This window comes from Sebastes fasciatus, chromosome 11 (genome assembly GCF_043250625.1).
Source record: "Sebastes fasciatus isolate fSebFas1 chromosome 11, fSebFas1.pri, whole genome shotgun sequence".
Classification (NCBI taxonomy): domain Eukaryota; kingdom Metazoa; phylum Chordata; class Actinopteri; order Perciformes; family Sebastidae; genus Sebastes; species Sebastes fasciatus.
The window spans coordinates 4,799,680-4,822,836 of record NC_133805.1 but is presented as its reverse complement, the minus strand read 5'-3'; the positions used below and the strand labels follow the sequence as shown (position 1 = coordinate 4,822,836).

General features: G+C 39.3%; 1 protein-coding gene across 2 annotated transcripts in view; it reads left to right on the top strand.

The window, feature by feature from the left end:
* Positions 1-5,342: 5,342 nt before the first annotated feature.
* LOC141776444 (vasoactive intestinal polypeptide receptor 2-like) overlaps positions 5,343-23,157 on the top strand; it is a 53,761-nt gene continuing 35,946 nt past the window's right edge. The window contains exon 1 of one of the 2 annotated variants that reach the window (XM_074650054.1): positions 5,343-5,618. In XM_074650054.1, the coding sequence (XP_074506155.1) occupies positions 5,568-5,618 (51 nt within the window). In that variant the 5' untranslated portion in view covers positions 5,343-5,567. Of the gene's footprint in view, positions 5,619-20,565; positions 20,742-23,157 lie in introns of those variants that run through there. The other variant, XM_074650055.1, reaches the window with a different exon arrangement.

The following is a 23,157-nucleotide window of genomic DNA, read 5'->3' as shown; positions in this document are numbered from 1 at the left end:
TCCCGTTTGAAACTAAAAATAACGTTGACTTATTTTGTCATGCCAGTCTTTAGTCACGTGACTCGGCGGTATTGTCAGTCCTCTGAGTCCCGTGAGTCGCTAGTCAGTGAAGTTAACGTCAACCACGACCGTTTCCTAACCCTACCTAAGTGGTTGTGTTGCCTAAACCTAACTTCTAAGTTTATTTAGGACACTAGCGTACATCGACACGCCGTCACTGGTCCGTCCAAAAGTAACTCAAGAGGGGTACCCTGTGCGTCGGTCTCTGATGGTGAGGGAGCACTAACCAAGCAGCGGTATATTGACGAGTTGGGAGTGAAAACGTGTTGACAAAACAGTGTAACGCGGGCTCAGGGGAAGGCGTATAAATAGCACGCCATTACACGGGCATTCCGCGTGCCGTCAGTACGTATTTGAGCTTTTTTTCGCATGTCATGTATAGAGGGAGCGGATCTTCTTCACGTAGTTTTCCTACATGCTTGGCACACAGGAGAAGTTTCATGTGGTTGCAGTCTGCAACCTCACCACTAGATGGCTCCAGATCCTAGACACTGGCCCTTTAACATCTCGATTGTTTATCAGTGCAACACAAACACATTAGTCCATAACGTGCCTGCCGTGGAAGAATAATTACTGAACAGATTTGAGATAAAAGGTTAATCAAATCAATCCTGTTTTATTAAATAGTGTCTCTGTTATGCGTCTATTTCAGATAAGGTCTGTTTTTATGTAATCATTCACATCTCGAAAAAACAGGTTCAACTTTTTAAATCAAATTTATGAACTAAATCAAACTTTCATTAACTTTTATATATTTTATTTCTTCTCAGGTGTTCTTCCTGCAGATTAATCAAGATATGATTAAAAAACATTTTCATGTGACATGAAAAAACAAATCCTAAAGTTCAAATAAGAAACGAGAGAGAATTAACAGACTATGATACTTTCTTTCCCTGGTCTGCTCCGGATGGGTGCTCAGAGTATTTCTAACACCGTCACGCTGTTTAAATTCGGGTTTATACACAAATCATAAAGCACTTGAAGCAGCTGGACGGAGAGCGACTGCTTTGCGTTTTCTGTCTGCACATTTTAACGTAGTGTTGATACTCTCGCCCACAGCGGGGCAGCGGACGGTCTCCGGCTTTGTGTAAATATGTGCCACTTCATCCTCGCTCTGCTTTCACGAGTTTACTGTAACCAAGACAGAAACCATGTACACATCTGAGAGTGTGTGCGTTCATAATGGGTGTGATGAGGGGTGCATGTATTACTCTTCTGCTATTCCCCACTGAATCAACAAGTTTCCACTTGGGGTTTGAAGTGACATTTTTGCTGCTAACCTGAAGTATATTTCATCACTTCATAGTCAACGACACAGTCTCTATAATCTCAAACTGTAGTTGAGAATCTGACAGACTCACTGTAGTGAGAGGTTTAAAGGCTTCATCTCAGCTCTGCTCTGCTTGTTTAAGGAGCTATACTGACTCAACAGGTGTTGAAAAGTGAAACCTCTAGACCAGGGGTCAGCAACCTTTACTATCAAGAGAGCCATTTTAGGCAAAAAATATCTGTCTGGAGCCGCAAAACATTAGGGCCACTTTGAGGGAAAAAAAATCGGAGATTTTCAGAATATAGTCGTAATATTACGAGAATAAAGTCATAACTTTACGAGAATAAAGTCATAATATTACGAGAATAAAAGTCGTAATATTACGAGAATAAAGTCATAACTTTACGAGAAAAAAAGACAATTACATGTAAAATTACTACTTTATAATATTATGACTTTATTCTCATAATATTACGACTTTTTTTTGTAAACCTATGACTTTATTCTCGTAATATGACTTTATTCTTGAAATCTCAGATTTATTTTTTTTCCTCAATGTGGCCCTAATACTCCGTCGTACCGTCGTACCATAGACCTACAACAATGATAAATAAAAATGTAAATGTAAACAAAAAACAGTTATTCATTTCCATTTTTAAAAGTCCACATGGAGCCTCTGGAGAGGAGCTGAAGAGCCGCATGTGGCTCCGGAGCCGCAGGTTGCTGACCCCTGCTCTAGTGGGAATCAGTGCTTACAGTCAGCTGCTGTCATGGGAATCACCCACACACAGGAATACAACTTAGATGCTGTTTCCACAAGTACTGGATGTCCAAAACTGGTTTTATCTTCTTTTGAACAATGGACAGAATGTAGCTGCAGTTTAAAGTATAAAAGGGAAAAGACATCAAATATCAGTTTGACTTTCAAAGTTGAGGTTGTGGGAAGCAGCCAGGTTACGGGGTTGTTCATTTAGGGTATGTGAGTGTTTGGATTCAGACTTCACAGTTTGATTCACACAAACAAACCCCGGTTGGACCCAGCGGCCCGTTGTTCTGCTCGGCCTTCATGTATTGTGGGGGAAACATGCAACACAAAAAAAAGTCTGAAAAAAAAGTCTGGACGAGGGATGAAAAGAGGCCTGGATTACAGCCGTCTGTAGTTCAGCGGTAATTAAAGAAGTGGATAAACTGTGAACTGCAGGCGGTGAGCATCATGAGCCAATTAACTACTAATGTAAACATGAAGCAATTGTGTTTTTTCATAAGGAATATAAACAAGGAGTGGTATAAGGAATAAATGAGGAAGGTTATAGGGCTGCACTTCTTCTTCAGGAGGAGCTAAGGGTGGATATCTGGACATATTGGACACAAGACCTCTGTTTGCGTCCCGTCTCCTACCAGAGTCAACAACGTCATCTTACGGCCATTTTTTCAAACTTTTTTTTTTTTTTTTTTTACCTTTTTCAGACATTGTTTAGACTTTTGTTTTCCAACATTTTTTAGACTTTTTTTTTCAAACTTTTTTTTTCAACATTTTTCAGACTTTTTATTTCAGACTTTTTTTTCAGATATTTTTCAGACTTTTTTTTTACGAACATTTTTTCCAACTTTTTTTTTTTTTTTTTTTTACCATTTTCAGATATTGTTTAGACTTTTGTTTTCCAACATTTTTCAGACTTTTTTTTTCAGACTTTTTTTACGGGCATTTTTTCAGACATTTTTCAGACTTTTTTTACGGACATTTTTTCAAACTTTTTTTTTTTTACCTTTTTCAGACATTGTTTAGACTTTTGTTTTCCAACATTTTTTAGACTTTTTTTTCAAACTTTTTTTTCCAACATTTTCAGATATTGTTTAGACTTTTGTTTTCCAACATTTTTTAGACTTTTTTTTCAAACTTTTTTTTCCAACATTTTCAGATATTGTTTAGACTTTTGTTTTCCAACATTTTTAAGACTTTTTATTTCAGACTTTTTTTTCAGATATTTTTCAGACTTTTTTTTTACGAACATTTTTTCCAACTTTTTTTTTCCAACTTTTTTTTTCCAACATTTTTCAGACTTTTTATTTCAGACTTTTTTTTTCAGATATTTTTCAGACTTTTTTTTTTACGAACATTTTTCAAACTTTTTTTTTTTTTTTTTTTTTACCATTTCCAGATATTGTTTAGACTTTTGTTTTCCAACATTTTTCAGACTTTTTTTTTCCAACTTTGTTTTCCAACATTTTTCAGACTTTTTTTTTCAGACTTTTTTTACGGACATTTTTTCAGACATTTTTCAGACTTTTTTTACGGACATTTTTTCAAACTTTTTTTTTTTTTTTACCATTTTCAGACATTGTTTAGACTTTTGTTTTCCAACATTTTTCAGACTTTTTTTTCACACTTTTTTTCAGAAGCTTTTTTTATATTCATACTTTTAAAAACTACAGACATGTACTGTAAATAAGTGTCAGCTTTATGGAGCTGAGCATCATCATACGAAAAATTGTAAATTTTTATTTTAACTTAAAATGTATCTAACAAACAAACTGTTTATGTTGTTGTTTTCGGCTAAAAAAAAGCATAAAAATCGACTATATTTTACTATATTTTGGAAGAACTGTAGCCACTTCTCTTTATACATCCGTGGATACAGCTTCATCACTACCTGCGACTCCTTACACATTATCACAGTTTCCACTTTGTCATTTGATTAATTGTTAATATTGATTATTATTTTCTCTAAAGTGAGATTATTTTGTCAACTTCCGTTTCGAAGCTCAAGACAGAGCTTTGCATCTCCATCTCCTGGAGCCATTCAACACTGTGAAATGGAAATGCATCTTGGAGAGGACAGATGCTTTCTGGGGAGATCTCTGGTGAAGAGACAACAAACTTCAACAATTACCCAACGCAGCTTTAAGTTCATGTAGAGATTTGACGCCACTGTGATGTATTGAAGAACACAATGCAATTGTCTGCACCCAAAAGCCTCGGGACTGTATTGTTTGAGGTACAAACTATTGACGATGGTCCTGTAGAGCAGTAGAGATTTGAACAAAGTCAAATTATTGAATCGTTGCACAATGGTATTGGTAGTTTGCACATTGGAAGAAAGGAGCTGTGGTTTGAATTGTTAGTTCATTGTCACCCGTCTATGTGCTGTATTTACTTTATTTAAAACCATTTTCTCCCAGACAGTCTCAATTATTCTGGTGTGAAATTACTCCCAAAGCAATTTCCTGAGTAGTCAAGTCAATTTTTTTAAGACAACACTGAGAAGTTTGGATGAAAGAAGAATTGTTTGAACTGTCTGAAAGTTTTATTTTCCTATAATTTCTCTCCTTTTTAACAGCAATAGTTGTTTTAATAGTAAAGTTGTTCTGACCGTTAAAGTTGTTATGTCCCCTTTTGTATAAATACAAGTAAAGAGACGACAGCACGACAATCAAAAGAAGATGGAGTCAGAGTTGAAGTGGAAAACTTCTCATAATATTATGCCTTTTTTTCTCTTAAACTTCTGACTTTATTCTCATAATATTATGACTTTTTTCTCTTAAACTTATGACTTTATTCTCATAATATTACAACTTTTTTCTCTTAAACTTATGACTTTATCCTCGTAATATTACAACTTTTTTTCTCTAGAGTTTATTCTCATAATATTACGACTTCTTTCTCGTAAACTCAGATTTTTTCCCCCCTCAATGTTACCCTAATACTCGTACATTGTACTATCTCATAAAACATCTATATCACTCTTGAAAGAAGAAATAAAACATTCTTCCTTTTACAAATAAAAAGTAGAATCCATGAGCAGCAAAACACTCACTCTTCAGTTCAGGTCTTGTATGACCAGCAGTTAACGGTGACTAACTAAAGAATAAAATAATGATAAAATTGAAAAAATATAAATAAATGTATTATAATATATTACAGCAATCCTCAATGCAGGTTTTATTTTGAAATGCAGTCCCGGAAGTCTTCGTGCCCATCACTGGGTATTGACAGCTGAAGCTGCAGCAGGTCACTGATCTCTCTGCTCACTCAGTGGAGGAAACCAGTCTGGACTCACAACATCACTGACTTCTACTCCTCCTTCTTCTTTTCTCTCCACATTCATGGAATTAAACCAACATTCACATCCTGTCGACAGGATGAAAGAGTCTGAAGTGGAGTTTAAATGAAGTCTGAACTTGTATTTATTACCTGTGTTGGGACCTGATACCTGCTTCTTCTACCTGAGGAGTAAAGATGAGAAGTTTGCTCTTTGTCACCTTGTGTTTCTCGACGTGTCCTCTCAAGGTGAGTCGCTTTTCTGCTCTATTAACAGCGATGTTGTGAGTTCAATACATTTTTTTTTTTTTTTTTTTTTGCATTTCAGATTTCTGGAATATATTGTGATATGAAGCAAATACATTAAATCCACATCTCCAGGATGTGTGTTAATCAAACCAAAAAAGAAAATGCAGATATCACACTCATAAAATAAATGGTAGACATATCAGTCCTCTAATAACAAGTTTTCTCAGACAAATCTTGTTTTTCTAATGTGGGACTGTCATTAAAGTCTGTTAAAAGACCTAAAAATCACCTTACTTAATGTAGGAAACACTCAAAACAAACTAAATATGCAATCCCATGTTCAGTAATTTTAACAAACAATAAGACTATAAATAATAAAAAATAAATACAAAATAATGAATAAATACTATAATAGTTTTGAAGCATTTAGGCATATTAGAATGACATTAAATATACATTTATTTTTATTTGTTTGAGGAAGACCAGTGTCCCACTTTATGACAACTCACCCTATTAATATAAATAAAGCTCAGATTCTAGTTTACATTATTACATTAAATTAGCCCACTGATTAATAAAGACACAAATAGAGAGTAATAATACAAATAAATAAATATCACATTTATTCTGCTAATAATATTCTAATTATAGGGACGTGTGTGGAGTTGTCCTACTTTATGTGGTATTTATATTTTCTGCTGCCTTAGCGTAAATATTCAGTATAATAAGAATGTGGAGAGTATTAAGACTAAGCCCTTTTATTGTGATGATTAATTACAGAGCTGCAACTAATTATTTCCATTATCAATTAATCTGCTAATTATCTCTGAAGGTGACATTAATAATTGACTCATTTTGTAAGCATTTTTTCATTTAAAGCAAAAGTGCCCTAAATTCTGGTTTCTTTTTGAATACTTTTCTCAGTCTTATAATAATAATCTTGAAGATTTTTATTTAAATAAATGTCTTAATTGCCAGTTGAGCTTGCATTTTGCAGTATTACTAACTTGGTGTCTGTGGTAACAATCCCAGGAAAAATCACAAGCACTGTTTTTTTTCTGGTCTCCTCTAGCCTCGGGACAATATTTATTACTATGGCCGAACTAACAAAGAATAGAGCGATGATTGTAGACGATGAGACTTAAAAAAGAAAGAGCAAACTCAATGAAAAAGGAGGAACAATTATGAAGGTAAACAGTCAAAAAAGCAGAGCAACCATTAGCGAGGAAAAAACACACCTGCAATAACCGCTTATGGCCACAGGTGTCACCAAAGAGAACGGAACGGAACTTTAAATTTCACTAAATATATTTCGGTTTGGAATTGTCGATTAGACAAAACAAGAATTTTTAACGTGTCACCTTGGGCGTTTTTGCTACTATTTGACATTTTGTGGATGGACCAATAAATTAACTAATGAAAATAATCATTAGTTGTAGCCTTACGCTACAAAACAGCCAAGCGTGGCCAGCTACGGTGTTGCCGAGTCGCTGTTGTTTTACTTCCTTTCCATTGTAGACGTAATGGCGTAACGGAACAGGAAATAGGGGGAGTGAGAAGGGGACAGGAAATGGTTTCCACCCTCCCAATGTATTTATTTAGAAATCATCAATTATAATGTGTGACAATATGACAAAACAGAGAACATTACTGAGATACAACAAAGAAATATTAAAAATAAAATAAAAAAGAGAGAGGAAAAAAAGTCAATAATATGAATTATATAATTAATAATTTAACAGAGAAGGTAGGCAATAAATCACATTTTTTCAAAAAGTTCCTGTAGCAATTTTACTATATGAACACATTTCCTATTGTTTATAATCTGGATAGTACTTTCTAAATTCAATCCTGAAGGGTTCAAATGATGAACGAGACCTCGAGATATTGGCTTTATGGACGTGAAATTTCCCCTATAAACTTAATAAATTGACCGTCTGCTGAATTTTTTGTTTTCGTAGTATAATATCACATCCTTGGCTTCCAGCTTTAATTGAATTACAATGAACCGACATTCATAAAATAGACGTTTGGTTGTTTCTTCTTAATTTTTACAAGGGACCGGAAATGGTGAAATAAAAACATATGATTGGCTGGTGCTTCGCCGCGTCATTGGAGCGCTGAAAAGAGTCGAGGCCAGCTCGACGTTGATTTGTCGCACGTCACGCCCAACACGCAGCGACAATTTATTCAATTTGCTGTCGTATAAAACCTCTAAATAATCAAATCTGAGCTGCAACCAGTGAATATTTGGGCATGTTTGCTCAAACAAAATGGTTTAATTGATTATGAAAAGTGTTGCCAATAATTTTCTGCTAATTGCTAATCAGTTGAAGTGTGATTATATTGAGTTTACTACTTGTTACTATATGAGGTGTAGTCAGTCACAGACCTGTGGCTATTTGTATCAGAATCCTACTGAAGCGGAAAAAAGTAATTGCTTAATCAATTTGAAATTTAACCGGCAACTATTTTAATAATTGATTAGTTGTTTTTAAGCCATTTTTTTCAAGTGAAAAACCAAACATTCCCCCCAATTCCAGCTTCTCAAATGTGAGTTTTCTGCTTCTTCTGATGTGATCATAAACTGCCAACATCTCCTTGGGCTCGGAAAACCATTATTTTCTGACATTATATTTATTATTAATTTATTATCCGCAATAACAATTGGCAGATAGCAATATTAGATAATTAACACATTTGTTTCCGTAGGGAATAATACACATTAGGACAGCCGAAGTTGTTTCTCTTTTTATTAATTACGATAACTTGTGGAAAATATAAGCTCTCTCTGCTGGTTGTCGTCGTCGTGGATTCGTCCTCCGGCTGTTATCCCTCTGCCCTTTTCCAGCGCCGATCCACCTCTCAGGATAAACAGTTCGCTCTCTCTTCCCATAAGCCTCCTCCTCTGACTAAAAGCAGACCGGGCTGTCATAAAGTGTTCACAGGGTTTAATTATCTAACTGATGCCACCTCAAGTACACAAGGAAAAAAAACCTTTCCACGTAAGCACAAATTCTTTACAAGTCACTCTTCTCTCTTTCCCACTTATATTCAGGGAGAGGGATTAAGTGTCTCTCTTGCTCAAGGGCACTTCAGAAGGATGGATGGATGCTGATGTCACACCAGATAATTGGTGTTCAGTTTGGCTCTAACTCGGGACACATTGTCCCAATAAAGTTATTGGAGTTTGGTTTAGGGCTGAACAATATTGAGGAGATATCTTATTGCGATTATTTTGACTGATATTGCAGTGCAATATGATTTTAGATATTAGAGGGAATGATTATTTTCATTCTCATTCTCAACTATTCTCATTTGCATTAAAAAAACATGGTGTGATTTCTGCAGGGATCTGTACCAATCAAAGATGTTTTCTTAAAGGTCCCATATTATAAAAAAGTGAGATTTTCATGTTTTTTTTATTACAAAGCAGGTTTAAGTGCTATATAAATACTATGAAAGTATCGAAACGCTCAATCCACAGGGAAATACATACAGCCCGTATTCAGAAACTCTGCATTTGAAACAAGCTGTCAGGATTTCTGTCCATTTGTGATGTCACAAATATACAATATTTAGACCCTTTACACAGATTTAAACGTAAACATTCTAAGTGTGTCCCAGTTTATTCCTGGTTGCAGTGTATGTGAATGTCATCAGTTGACAGGAAGTACACATGGACCAAAGCTGTTGCCTAGCAACGCAATTCTGTTGCAATTTCGTCGCAATTCCGTCGAAATGCGCTAAAACGGAGCGTTTAAGACGGAGGGTAAATACAGGCATATTCAGGCAGACAGCATGAGGAAATCAATTTACAACGTTAACCAGTGCAGTTTTAGTTGTATGGGGACGTAATTTAGTAGGAGACAGGGTTGTATGAGGACACGTCGAATGAACACATAATTATAATGTGATAATTAAGAGTTGAAGAGGTTAAGCCAATATTTGTTCCCGTACTGGCTGGGTCCCTTAATTTGCCCCCGTTAATGTTCCAGTCTGTGCATGTTCTCTGCAGCACTCGGTGCACCAGAGGACAGCAGGGACTCAGGTGTGAACGGGCTCCCGGCCACGGAGGCATATTAAGCTCATCTGTCTGAACACGCGGCTGCAGGAGATCCAAATCAGCACAGCGGATTTTAAACACAAACTCAGTTAGTGGAAACGAGTACGCATTAGAAGCACAGGAGGGTTCGTGTAGAAAACTTTCACGCTGCCAACGGTCTGACTCCGGGTCGTCTGTGTGGAGTTTATCTGATGTTTTTTTGGCAGAACAAATGGTACCGGACGGCTGGAATCAGCTGTAGACAACAGCGTTACCACACAGCTGCTAAAATGTGTTTTCATTCAGGAGACAAGAAAAGAAATCCATTTTTTTATCGTGTGTGCTTTTGAAGTATTGGATCGCAGTAGAGATTCACTAACAATGAAACACAGCATGTAGAAATAAATTACAAAAGTAAAAAACTTTTAAGAGCTGCAAATAATAAATTGGCACAGCAACGTCATCATAGTAGTGTAGACAATCAGGATGACAAAATTATAGATAGATTGTAAACATCTATGAAGAAGCAACTTCCAGGTGTCTCCAAACAGATAGAACCTGAGCCTCATGAGTCGTCTGTGCCGTACCGTATCCAGCTCTAAAACCCAAACTGACTACAGAAAATCTATGTACGAAGACATCAAAGCCCATTGAAGTTAGAGACTTAAGATGAAAAAAAAAAGCCAAAAGAATCTGACATGATTCCATTTTAGGATAATCTCTTAATGCCAATTAAGGAAAAAAAAAAAGGAACAGAGGTAAACAGTCTCAGCGTGGTGCCGCATGTGTAATTCCTTTCATCTGGTTTAGGTTAATTTGCACATAACATCCATTCATTCCTTCATTTACTCATCACTAGCTTCCAATAGGGCTGTGTATTGGCAAGAATCTGGTGATACGATACGTATCACGATACAGGGGTAACGATTCAGTATTTTGCGATACCGAAGCAAGGCGATATATTGGGATTTATTAAAAACTGCATGTTTTTTGCCCAAAACTGCATGTGATTATCATAAAGTGGGCATGTCTGTAAAGGGGAGACTCGTGGGTACCCATAGAACCCATTTACATTCACATATCTTGAGGTCAGAATCAAGGGGACCATTTTGAAAATGGCCATGCCAGTTTTTACTCGCCAAAATTTAGCATAACTTTTAAGCGTTATTTAGCCTCTTGCACAAGCTAGTATGACATGGTTGGTACCGATGGATTTATTAGGTTTTATACTTTCATTTGATGCCAGTATCTTCACTCTAGCTTTAAAACTGAGCCCGCTACAACCTCCGAAAGACAGAATAGCGGCCGGGTTCCGCTGGCGGGCCAGTAGATTTTTAAGAGGTTAATTCAAAATCGATACAGCGTTTTGGAGAATCGATACAGTATTGCAGAACATAATATCACGATACTTATGTGTATCGATATTTTCTTACACCCCTAGCTTCCAACAGAGAAAAAACACACTGTAACGTTATCATTCACGTTCCTTCAACCAAAAAGGAGCTTCTCAATATGAATAAGTGACATAAATTGAACTGATGAAAGAGAACGGTGGAAACACCTCCGCTGTGGTCCTGTTAACAACATTCACTGATCTACACTCTCCCTCTATCACGACTGATGGGCCGTAAACCCTACAACATTTATATAACTGTCAGTCTGTGTCAGATTTATCGTTTTAGTGTTGATTTGGAAACTGTTTCATTGAGAAAAAACACTAAGAAAATTCAGTGAAACACTCAGAATTGACCGACATCCTGATTAAGGGTTGTGTTTAGACAATTAGCTTTCATAGTGATGGAAAATAATGGAGTTGGACGCCATAAATCAATGTGTATGTGTGTAGTGAAGCCTGCTGTTCTTGTCTTATAGTTTGCTCATTGGCCCGGACTTCCAGCTGTTGGCTCAGTCCATTCATATCTGGATGTTTTCCAGACTAAGACCGTGAAACAAGCGTGTGAGATTTAGTCTCATTTCTCTCTGAGAGGCCAGATGAAACGGCACACAGTGCTGTAATGACGGGGAACGGTCAGATTGCATAGTTCTCCAGCCGCTGTTGAAAAGATCTCATTCCAGAGGTTGAACGGTGATGGAGAGGTCAAAAGCTTCATATTAGAGCAGCAGAAGGCTGTTACATCTGTCTGTCTGTGGGTCGTCTTGGTCCGCAGCGATGGTTCCCACAGAGAATAGCGGTCATTATTTGTACGACCACAAGAGGAAATTTGTCAGAAAAACATACACTGACCACTGGCAGGCGACGTGAATAACATTGATTTCCTCGTTACAATGGCACTTGGCTGGGGGGGGATATATTAGACAGCAAGTGAAGATTTTGAACTTTGAACTTTGTGTTGGAAGCAGAAAAAATGGGCCAGCGTAAGAATGTGAGCGACTTTGACAACACGGGCCAAATAGTGCTGGTTAGACGACTGGGTCAGAGCATCTCCAGAACTGCAGCTCTTGTGGGATGTTCCCGGTCTGCAGTGGTCAGGACCTACCAAAAGTGGTCCAAGGAAGGAGAACCGGTGAACCGGCGACAGGGTCAGACCCGAGGCTCATTGATGCACGTGGGGAGTGAAGGCTGGCCCGTGTTGTCCGATCCAATAGAAGAGCTACTAGAGCTCAAACTGCTGAAAAAGTTAATGCTGGTTCTGATAGAAAGGTGTCAGAACACACAGTGAGGAGCAGTTTGTTGCGTATGGGACTGCGTAGCCGCATATCGGTCAGGGTGCCCCGTGCTGCCAAAAGCGCCTACAATGGGCATCAGAACTGGACCATGGATCAATGGAAGAAGGTGGCCCGGTCTGATGAATCATGTTTTCTTTTACATCATGTGGATGGCAATGAGTTCGTCGAGGTGTCGACTCGGCTTCCAAATTCTCCAGATCTCAATCCGATCGAGCATCTGTGGGATGTGCTGGACAAACAAGTCCGATTCACGGAGGCCCCACCTCACAACTTACAGGACTTAAAGGCAGGGTTGAGGATGTTATCTAGTAGACACTATTTGTTATATTGGTTGAAATGGTCTTTACACCTCGACAGCGATCCATTACTGATGAGCTCTGAAAAAGGACCGGTAAAGAGCCGTCATCTGTAGCTGCTGTAAACCCGTAAAAACGTCTACCAATCACTGCCTCGCGGTCCGCTTGGAAAGAACCAATCAGATGCCTCCCTGCTCATTTTACCCTTGGCGTGCACCAGCCTGACGGGGGGGTTTAGACGGAGCTCCTGAGGCGATGCTACTTTCAAATTACTCTAGCTTTCCAACATCATCTACCGTATCCTTAAAGGATCTGCTACTGACGGCTTGGTGCCAGATATCACAGCATTCCTTCAGCGGTCTAGTGGAGTCCATGCCTCGACGGGTCAGGGCTGTTTTTAGCGGTAAAAGGGGGACCTACTCAATATTAGGCAAGTGGTCATAATGTTATGGCTGATCGGTGTAGATTTCAAACAGCTGTATAACGTTGCATCAACAGAGCTGGAACCATCAGAGCATGTTAGGATGTTAAATACTACGGCATACTTTTTATGGATACATTTACGTTTTGTGCAAAGCGACAAGTGATGCGAGCTGCACCTTAATTAACAGTGCCAGGTGATAACTGTGGAGCTTCTTAGTGTTTTTAAGGAAACTAATGGGATGACTCACCTCAGACTCACACTGGGATCACATAGCAGGGAGACGGATGGCATCAGCTGCCTTCTTGCTCAAATGGAAATGTATTGATTTATCACAGCCGGGCTGTGTGGCGATACGGCCTCCTGTAGTCAGCTCAATGCTCTACATGTTTTCACTTCACTGGAAGAATAACAGCAGTTTCTGGTGGTGGAGATAAATATAAAGCCGCTCCTCTGAGACATTACACAACTAGGTTGTGTTGATGAGTAGAAACTTAAATGAGGTTAACATTTGAACTCAACCTGATCTCAACCCTATTCGTCATATTTTGCCACAGAAGCTTCCAGCCTTTAGCCTGGTATCTCGACTCTGAGGATTTCTCACCCTTGATACTACGTCTGCGTCTAATGATGCAGTTGGGTTTACATTGGAGTTAGTTGGAAGCCCAGTGCGTCTCATACGTACACGAAAGGATGCCTTGTGCGTTGGTATTTGATGTCCTGGGAGTGAGACCAGGCTGTTTAACTAAAACTTATAATAACACGTTAACGCAAATTTGTTTTAACGCCACTAATTTCTTTAACGCAACGTGTGATTTTTAGGTCGTAGCGGGCTCAGTTTAAAAAGCTAGAGTGAAGATACTGGCATCATGTGAAACTAGAAAACCTAATGAATCCATCGGTACCATCTAGGGCTGACCCCAATGCTTCGAAGCGTCGACCATTGCTAATGGTAATCGACCTCCAAATCAGTATTCGAATGTTTAGTTTTTTTTGGTTTTGTTTAGAAGGAATAATCCCACAACATTATTCATTATTCAACATGAATTATTATTATATATTCTCAGATGGATAGCACTGTTTGTTGTGCGAAAGCTGCACTGAAACGAGGGAGATGTTGACAGTAAGAAGAACATGTCAGCCTACCGCATTGCGCCGCGAAGCTTAGAAAATTACTCACCAGAGCTTCGAAGCCCAAACAATGGTATTCGGGAGAGCCCTAATACCAACCAATGTCATACTAGCTTGTTCCGAAGGAGGCTAAATAACGTTCCAAACTTGCGCTAAATTTTGGCGAGGAAAAACTGTCATGGCCATTTTCAAAGGGGTCCCTTGACCTCTGACCTCAAGATATGTGAACGAAAATGGGTTCTATTGGTGCCCACGAGTCTCTCCTTTACAGACATGCCCACTTTATGATTTATTAAGTTATTTATTGGTGCTTTTTAACATCTGGCCTGGCAGAGGGGCGTCTCAGGTTCAATAAAAATACTAAAGAACTAAATAAAACTAGATCAAACTTCATCTCAGTTCAAATAAACCTATCGTGACAAAAGTGTCAGTCTTAATAAAACAATACCCCTGAGAACATTTTAGAGAGAAAAATGACGACAGTTTTCATCACTGATTATCTAAAAAATCCAGAAAGAGTCACCGTTTGGTCAACAAACCTTTAAAGTTGCCCTTACTGCATACATATTTAATGTTTAGGGGAGAGTGTTTCAAAGGGAGGATATTTTGGAAATCTGTTTGTTGTCATTTTGTATTTAGGCCACAGAAAGCTGCGAGGCATAACCCATTATGATTAAGCATAGCGCTGTGATTCCTCATGTGTACTTTCTTACCAACAGTTGCTTTTTTTGTGCCGTGAGCATGAACATTAACACAATGAGACGAAAACGCTCGCTTCCATTATACGCAGCACGGCACACAACGGAGCAGAATATAATAGAGGCACTAAAACTATTAGCAGCTCTCTTTGGTGTCGGTGTCTTTTAGTTCTCATAATCTGGTTTGAATGTGGGTTTATTCCGCCGTAAATCACTCCGGATAAAAGCATCAAGTTAAATAGACCTAAATAGGGATTGACACTGTTTATTGTCTCAAACTGTGTTTCGGTGTTACTCATTCTTTTTGACAACAAATCCCATGAAAAGACCAAAACTAACAATGTGTAAGCCTGTGTCACTGAGCCCCGAGCTCAATCATTCTTACTGATAACGGATGAAATCAGATCACAAACATTTAGTTTCACTTTGCTAAAACCCAGTAATTTCCTAAAACAGCTGTTTTTTTTTTTTAAATCAAAATCTTTTTATTTGGGTTTTGCAGGATATAGCAAAAAGAATAAAACAATCCCTCCCCAGTCACTGCCATCAAGCCATACGGAAAGCTAACTGTCGCTCCACGGACTTGCGATGAATGATTAAATAGTGTGTGATGTAGTCAAGCTGCACTTAGTAATCGAGTACTTACAGTGTATTTATGCTCATTTTTTTAATGTTGGTTTTTAGCACTTTTTCTCCTTCCTTGTCATATTTCTTACACACATGGGTCGCTGCCCTCTCTGTGTTTATTCAGTGTTATTACAGCAAAGGGAAGTTGAGTGAGTTTACTCTATGGCAAGCTGTTTTAACATTTAATAGCTAAGCTGGACTGTCCTGAATTAACATTATAGAGATATCCACAATTACATTGTGACTAGTCAGAATTCTTATTCCAGATATCTTTAACGTCATTGTGACTAGTCAAAACGACAGTTAGAGATATCTGTAGTTCAGTTCTGACTATCCTAAATAACAGTTACAGATATCTCAAACGTCATTATGACTAGTCAGAGTTGTCGTGCATGACGTTGCTCATGCAAGGCTTCTTATTGGATATCGGCCCAACAAAGCATCTGATCAGTGTCAGCAGAAGCTTTTGCTAACTTTGGTGAAGTTGGAATCACAGATACAAACTTCCCGGATCAATAACTCATAAGTTGTTAAAACACCAACGAGGGCTCTCTCTAACCGTAGTAAGGTAGACGACGAGCTACAACCTCATTTTAATCACAACGAGCCTTGAGTCCTCCGAGCTGGACACGTAACATCGGTCTCTATGTGCAGCCGGCTGGGAGACGAGTGGTTCAAGGACCGCTGTGGATCAGATAGTCAGAAAATGACATGAAATAGAAAGAGCTCATCATCGAGGAATCTGTGGCCAATGAGAGCTTTGTTTGCTAGAGAGTTGTGGTAGAAATTTACAGCGTATTGTAGATTTATTGTCTCCAGACACACTTTAAACCCCATAAACCCATACGGCTGCAGTGCAGCGCTATAGTTTGAATAGCTTCCGCCTCCCACTTGCCGTAGCTGCTGACGTAATTACAGATATCTGCAACGTCATTTCATCTAGTCACAACTCTAATTCAAGATATCTGTGATTACATTTTGACTATCTGTAATTCCAGTTAGAGATATCTACAACATCATTTTGACTAGTCAAAATTTAATTTTATATATCTAAAAAGGACAATGTAGATATCTGAAACTGGAATTATGATTAGTCATAATTCAGTTGTGGATTGTAGATATGCGCACCTGAATTGTGGATATCTGTAATGAGAAACCCCATACACATGAATGGCAAAAGTAGTTTGAGTTGCACTCCTCAAAATAGAATTAGGGATATCTTGAATTAGAGTTTTGACTAGACAAAATGACGTTGCAGATATCTCTAATGAATATCCTGTCGGCTTGCCATACTGCTCTGCTCTGATGTACCATGAGGACTGAATTCTGTGAAGCCCTGAAGCAGATGGTGGAGCCGCGCCTCCCGGCCGACTCTGAGGTCAACAGTCATAAATCTGTGGATCCTCCTTGTGGAGTTTATTTACATGACTTAGATTTGGGGCGGCTTGTTACCCAAAGGACAAGGTGGAGAAGTGAACCGTCCCTGCAGAGAGCCCTTGAGCAAGGCACTGCAGCTTTAACTGGCCCAGTCTGAATCCCTGAAGATGCTGAAGTTTGAGATGAGACTTAGTTACCATGCCAGACCGTAACAGTGACTTTATAAAGTGAACCACTGCAGTATGAGCTTGTTGGAGGACGTGGAGCTCCGCGTCGCTCTGAGTCGCCCCTGCAGTGTGATTATTGTGATAAAAGAAACCACATTTTCCAGCATCTCTGTAATCTGATACAATCTTTGTGTCCTAATAGGCTTTACTACCCACACACACACACACACACACACACGCACACACACGCACGCACGCGCACACACACACGCACGCACACGCACACGCGCACACGCACACGCACACGCACACACACACACACACACTGCGGCTCTGATAAAGACTGTGAACGCTCTTTTATAGGAAGTCTTTGCTTTGGGGATCCGTCTCAAGAATACAATTGCCTGTTTGTTGATGTCTGATATCACATTTACTCTGGAGGCGCTTTAGGTTCTCATCCACAGTGAAGGATATGATTCATTTCCTCAATAAACAACATGTCAAGGATTTATTTTCTGATTTATTTCATAATGTACGATGTGGCATAGAGATTAGTCATCCCTTGTAAAGCAAGTTTATAAACACAGAGGCAGTTCAAAGTGATTTACATAAGGTATGGAAACGCATTCAAGCAACATTTAAATACTGGAATGAAGAGGGAAATTAAATGTTTTTCTACTTTTAGAAGACTTTCAGAATAGCTGCAGGTGAGAGAGGAGCTCGCCAGAGAGGATAGAGCTCTGGCTCTATCTATCTGGCGTGGAGAGGAGGTTGTGTTGCTCTGGCTCTATCCATCTGGTGTGGAGAGGAGGTTGTGTTGCTCTGGCTCTATCTATCTGGCGTGGAGAGGAGGCCGTGTTGCTCTGGCTCTATCTATCTGGCGTGCAGAGGAGGTTGTGTTGCTCTGGCTCTATCTGTTTGGCGTGGAGAGGAGGTTGTGTTGCTCTGGCTCTATCTCTCTGGCTTGGAGAGGAGGTTGTGTTGCTCTGGCTCTATCTCTCTGGCTTGGAGAGGAGGTTGTGTTGCTCTGGCTCTATCTCTCTGGCGTGGAGAGGAGGTTGTGTTGCTCTGGCTCTATCTATCTGGCGTGGAGAGGAGGCCGTGTTGCTCTGGCTCTATCTATCTGGCGTGCAGAGGAGGTTGTGTTGCTCTGGCTCTATCTGTTTGGCGTGGAGAGGAGGTTGTGTTGCTCTGGCTCTATCTATCTGGCGTGGAGAGGAGGTTGTGTTGCTCTGACTCTATCTGTTTGGCGTGGAGAGGAGGTCGTGTTGCACTGGCTATATCTGTTTGGCGTGGAGAGGAGGTTTAGTTGCTCTGGCTCTATCTCTCTGGCGTGGAGAGGAGGTTGTGTTGCTCTGGCTCTATCTATCTGGCGTGGAGAGGAGGTCGTGTTGCTCTGTATCTCTCTGTTAAGTTTTTCCTTATCCGATGGGAGGGTCGTACTATAAAGGACAGAGGGTGTCGCATCCTGCACAGATTGTAAAGCCCCCTGAGGCAAATTTGTGATTTGTGATTTTGGGCTACACAAATAAAATTGACTTGACTTGACAGAAAGAAAGTAAGGCATGTAAATCACTCTCTCTAGATTCCTCAACAATATATTTGAGTTAAACTTATAATCCTTAAAGAGTAACCTTAGTTGAAACACTCGTTGAGCAGCTCCTCTGTCAGAAATACAACTGATGTGTCTGTTTCTAGTAACCTCACATTGTTGTAAAAAAAGAAGTCAGTCAATAATTGACTTTTTGTTCATTATGCATGCAGCACATAGTAGTTGTAGTACTTGTTGCCTGCAGCTCTTTATTTATAGCTCACTGTGGTGGCTCTCTCTTCTTCCATTACTCCCTGCAATATTTAAAGCAGTTGCACTGTTGCGCGAGAACGGTGGACTCCAGAATGAAAACCACTACATACTTAGAGGGATGATTACAGAATGTAAATACACGGAGCGTTGACTGAAACTCTCACCGACATGTCTGAAATATAAATCTAATGTGTTGGAGGTCAAAACACGATGGCTGATAGATGCCGTGTTAAATGTTTCCTGCGACGCCGCAGGCTAAAATCTGACTCACGAGTCACCACTAGTCCTCCACGCTAAACCCTCATTCCCGTCCTGCCTGACGCCGTCATCACTGACTGTGTAGCATTCAAAGACGAGGCTGGAGGTCAAGCGTGAAATCTTGTCGTGTGTCATTTTGACGGACAACATAATTTGTTCCCCAGTTCGGGGTGACTTGTTGGTTAATGTGACCACGTCTTGTTTTTACTGCAAATACTTTGATAGTAATGCTGAGCATGAAAAGGTCATTCATGAACAACTCTAGGTCTATTTATTAATACATCTACTAGTCTTCCTCAGCAGGTGACTGTTCAGGCTGGTCTCATACACCGTTCATAACTATACCTATGAATAGTAAATGCACTGTTATTCGTGTATGTCCCACAAAATCTATTTATATGTAATACACAGAAATGTGAGGGATGAGTCGAAAAGGAGGAGGTTTATGTCTCGTGTGAAACCAAAAGTCAATGTTGATTTATTTATCACATAACTTCTGCACTTAAGTTACGTCACTTCCAGTGTTATTTTAACACAAACCACGATCTTTTGTTAAAGGTCCCATATTGTAAAGAGTGAGATTGTCATGTCTTTTATATTATAAAGCAGGTTTAAGTGCTAAATAAATACTGTTAAACTATCAATATATTGAGAAATACACACAGCCCATATTCAGAAATTGTGCGTATGAAACAAGCCGTTAGGATTTCTGTCCATTTGTGATGTCACAAATATACAATACATAGATCATTACACGGTTTTAAACATAAACATTCTGAATGTGTCCCAGTTTATTTCCTGTTGCAGTGTATGTGAATAACATCAGCTGACAGGAAGTAAACATGGACCCAAACGGTTGCCTAGCAACGCAATTCCGTTGCAATTCCGTTGGAATGCATTAAAACGGAGCGTTTTAGACAGAGGGTGAATACAGGTATATTCAGGCACACAGTATGAGGAAAATAAAGGTGTTTTTTTTAACAATACAGCATTTAAACATGTTCTAGTAGAAACACTAAATACAAGTAAGAACCTGAAAATGAGCATGATATGGGACCTTTAAATAATTCTATTTTGTATTGTATTTTTTTTTTTGTAAATTTTGTATTAATTTAAAAACAGTTTTAGTTTGTGTTTCATTACAAGATTTTAAAGAGTTTAAAAGTTGATTTGTAGCAAGTGTCTCCACTCCGCCAGACATGTCACATTGTATTTTTTAAATAATGCATTTCATAATTTCTTTTGCTTAAAAAACAAAACGTTTAACTTTAAATTATAATATTTGAAGTATACTGCAGGTCCTCTTATATCCAGAATGTCCTCACTGATAGCTGCAGTACAGCCTTCACTACTACAACAGACCAGGAGGCATCACAGGTGTTAGTAATGACATTGATTGGTGCCGAGCCGTCATTATCTGAATTTATTCCACCTGTGTTTTTCCTGCTATCACACTTTAAAGCTGCATACTAGTTGTTTACTTTTTGCTACTCTTTATGGTACTGTTGTAGTAGCCGTTCATTTGGTATCAGACGGATAAATACATTATAGTTTTACAAGCAGGAAGTTGGGATTTCCATCTTCTCATGGCTGGAACGCAGCAGGTATCTGGTGTCTGCTGCTGCTTCTTGGACTTCGTCACACTTCACCTTTTTTTTTTGGACTGCAGATCTTAAAGTTTAATGTGCTAGATGCGACCACAGAGGCTTGACAGGCCTTATCGCCTGGACCTGATTCATCCTCTGCTGTAATATCTAATCCAGTGAACAGCAAAACGACTCAGGGCAACGATCTTCCCCCCGAAGCTCATTTGATGGCGGCCAGCAGTCACTGGTGCGCATCACTGCTGAGCAAAGCCACGGCAGGAAAACACACGAGGAAAGGAGCAGATGAGACTGATTCATTAGCATTTGTAAAGCTCAGAAACTGAAGGGAGACTTTAATAAGTAAACGTTGGAGAAAATGTTCGATTCGCCATCTAATATCGTAAAACTGTAAATCTACACCGTTGATTTCTCGCCTCGTTGTACTACTAGTATAGTATGAGGTGGTACTACTAGTATAGTATGAGGTGGTACTACTAGTATAGTATGAGGTTGTACTACTAGTATAGTATGAGGTGGTACTACTAGTATAGTATGAGGTGGTACTACTAGTATAGTATGAGGTTGTACTACTAGTATAGTATGAGGTGGTACTACTAGTATAGTATGAGGTGGTACTACTAGTATAGTATGAGGTGGTACTACTAGTATAGTATGAGGTGGTACTACTAGTATAGTATGAGGTGGTACTACTAGTATAGTATGAGGTGGTACTACTAGTATAGTATGAGGTGGTACTACTAGTATAGTATGAGGTTGTACTACTAGTATAGTATGAGGTGGTACTACTAGTATAGTATGAGGTTGTACTACTAGTATAGTATGAGGTTGTACTACTAGTATAGTATGAGGTTGTACTACTAGTATAGTATGAGGTTGTACTACCAGTATAGTATGAGGTGGTACTACTAGTATAGTATGAGGTTGTACTACTAGTATAGTATGAGGTGGTACTACTAGTATAGTATGAGGTGGTACTACTAGTATAGTATGAGGTGGTACTACTAGTATAGTATGAGGTGGTACTACTAGTATAGTATGAGGTTTCGGATACAGACTGAGTTACTGAGAAGTTCGCTTTCTCTCCAGACGACTTTGTGTTTGTAACATTTATCTTGCACAGAACTTCTGGAACATGAAATACTAGAATTGGCTGGAGCAGCCGTCCAACACTGTGATTAATATGTCGCTACTAAGCTATGTGCATGCTGTCTGCACACACACACAGCTCTCAGACAGGTGTGGGAACGAGGACTGTAAAATGTCTTTGACTTCAAACACCAAAGGGGAAGAAGAGTAAAAAGACGAGAGATGAGTGGAATGGAAAAGAAAGTAGAGCCTGTAGAGGCGCACTAAAAGCAGCGTCTGACACAGATTGATGCTCTGTGTGTGTGTGTGTGTGTGTGTGTGTGTGTGTGTGTGTGTGTGTGTGTGTGTGTGTGTGTGTGTGTGTGTGTGTGTGTGTGTGTGTGTGTGTGTGTGTGTGTCAGAGAGAGAGAGAAACCGTGTTTCCATCCAGCTGTCATATAAATCTCTTTCCACATTCACATGTAAATAAATGTCACGTTTTGCTGGCTGCTGTGATACACCAGTGATTCAGACTGCTGTGTATCCAGTTTGTTAAAGTTTTTCCACAAGCTGAACAATCACTGTCAGGAAAAAAACACATTCTCTGGTGAACAGGAAGTGATGCATCTTACAGTTTCTGGTTTAAGTCAGTAGAAGATGAACTGAGTAGTTCGTATGAGCAGAAACAGAGACACAGCAGCTGCATCTCAATTCCCCGATTTTGTGTCTCCTCGACCCTCCGGCTTGTGATCTCAGCGCTCAATCTCGAAGGATGTCCCAATTCCTAAAATGCATCTCGAGGAGAGAGGAGGCTCGCCGGAGGAGCCATAAGCGAGGAAACACCGGTGTATCCTTTGCGGAAGTCTTTTTTACCGACCGACACACCCCCTTACTGGATATCAGTCATTGATTGGATGCTGCTGCCGATCGGACTGATCTGATACGTGTCAACATCAGTGAAGACAGATCACAGATTAAAAGTTTTATAGTTTAGTTGTCTTCTGATTCACCATCTAGTTAAAATCTGTGTTAACCGTAGCTCTGAACAACAGACGGACCATGTTGATGGTAAAGTGTTCCAGGACCTGCAGTATCTCTGCTTCACACACCGCGGCAGCCTGTCACTGAAGGAGCTTTATAAGAGCTGACAACGAACGGACGTCAAACAACTTTCTCCATTTATTAGAAAGAGTATTCTTTTCATGATCTGTTATTTCCCCCATCAAAGGGACTGTTTGTTACTTCTTACACGTATAAATCATTGCGGGTCGGTGTCCCATCATCTCGCGTGTGGCTACGCTGTTCAGAATCAGACTCCCAACACAAACTACACGGAAGCACCGAAACCACAAAGT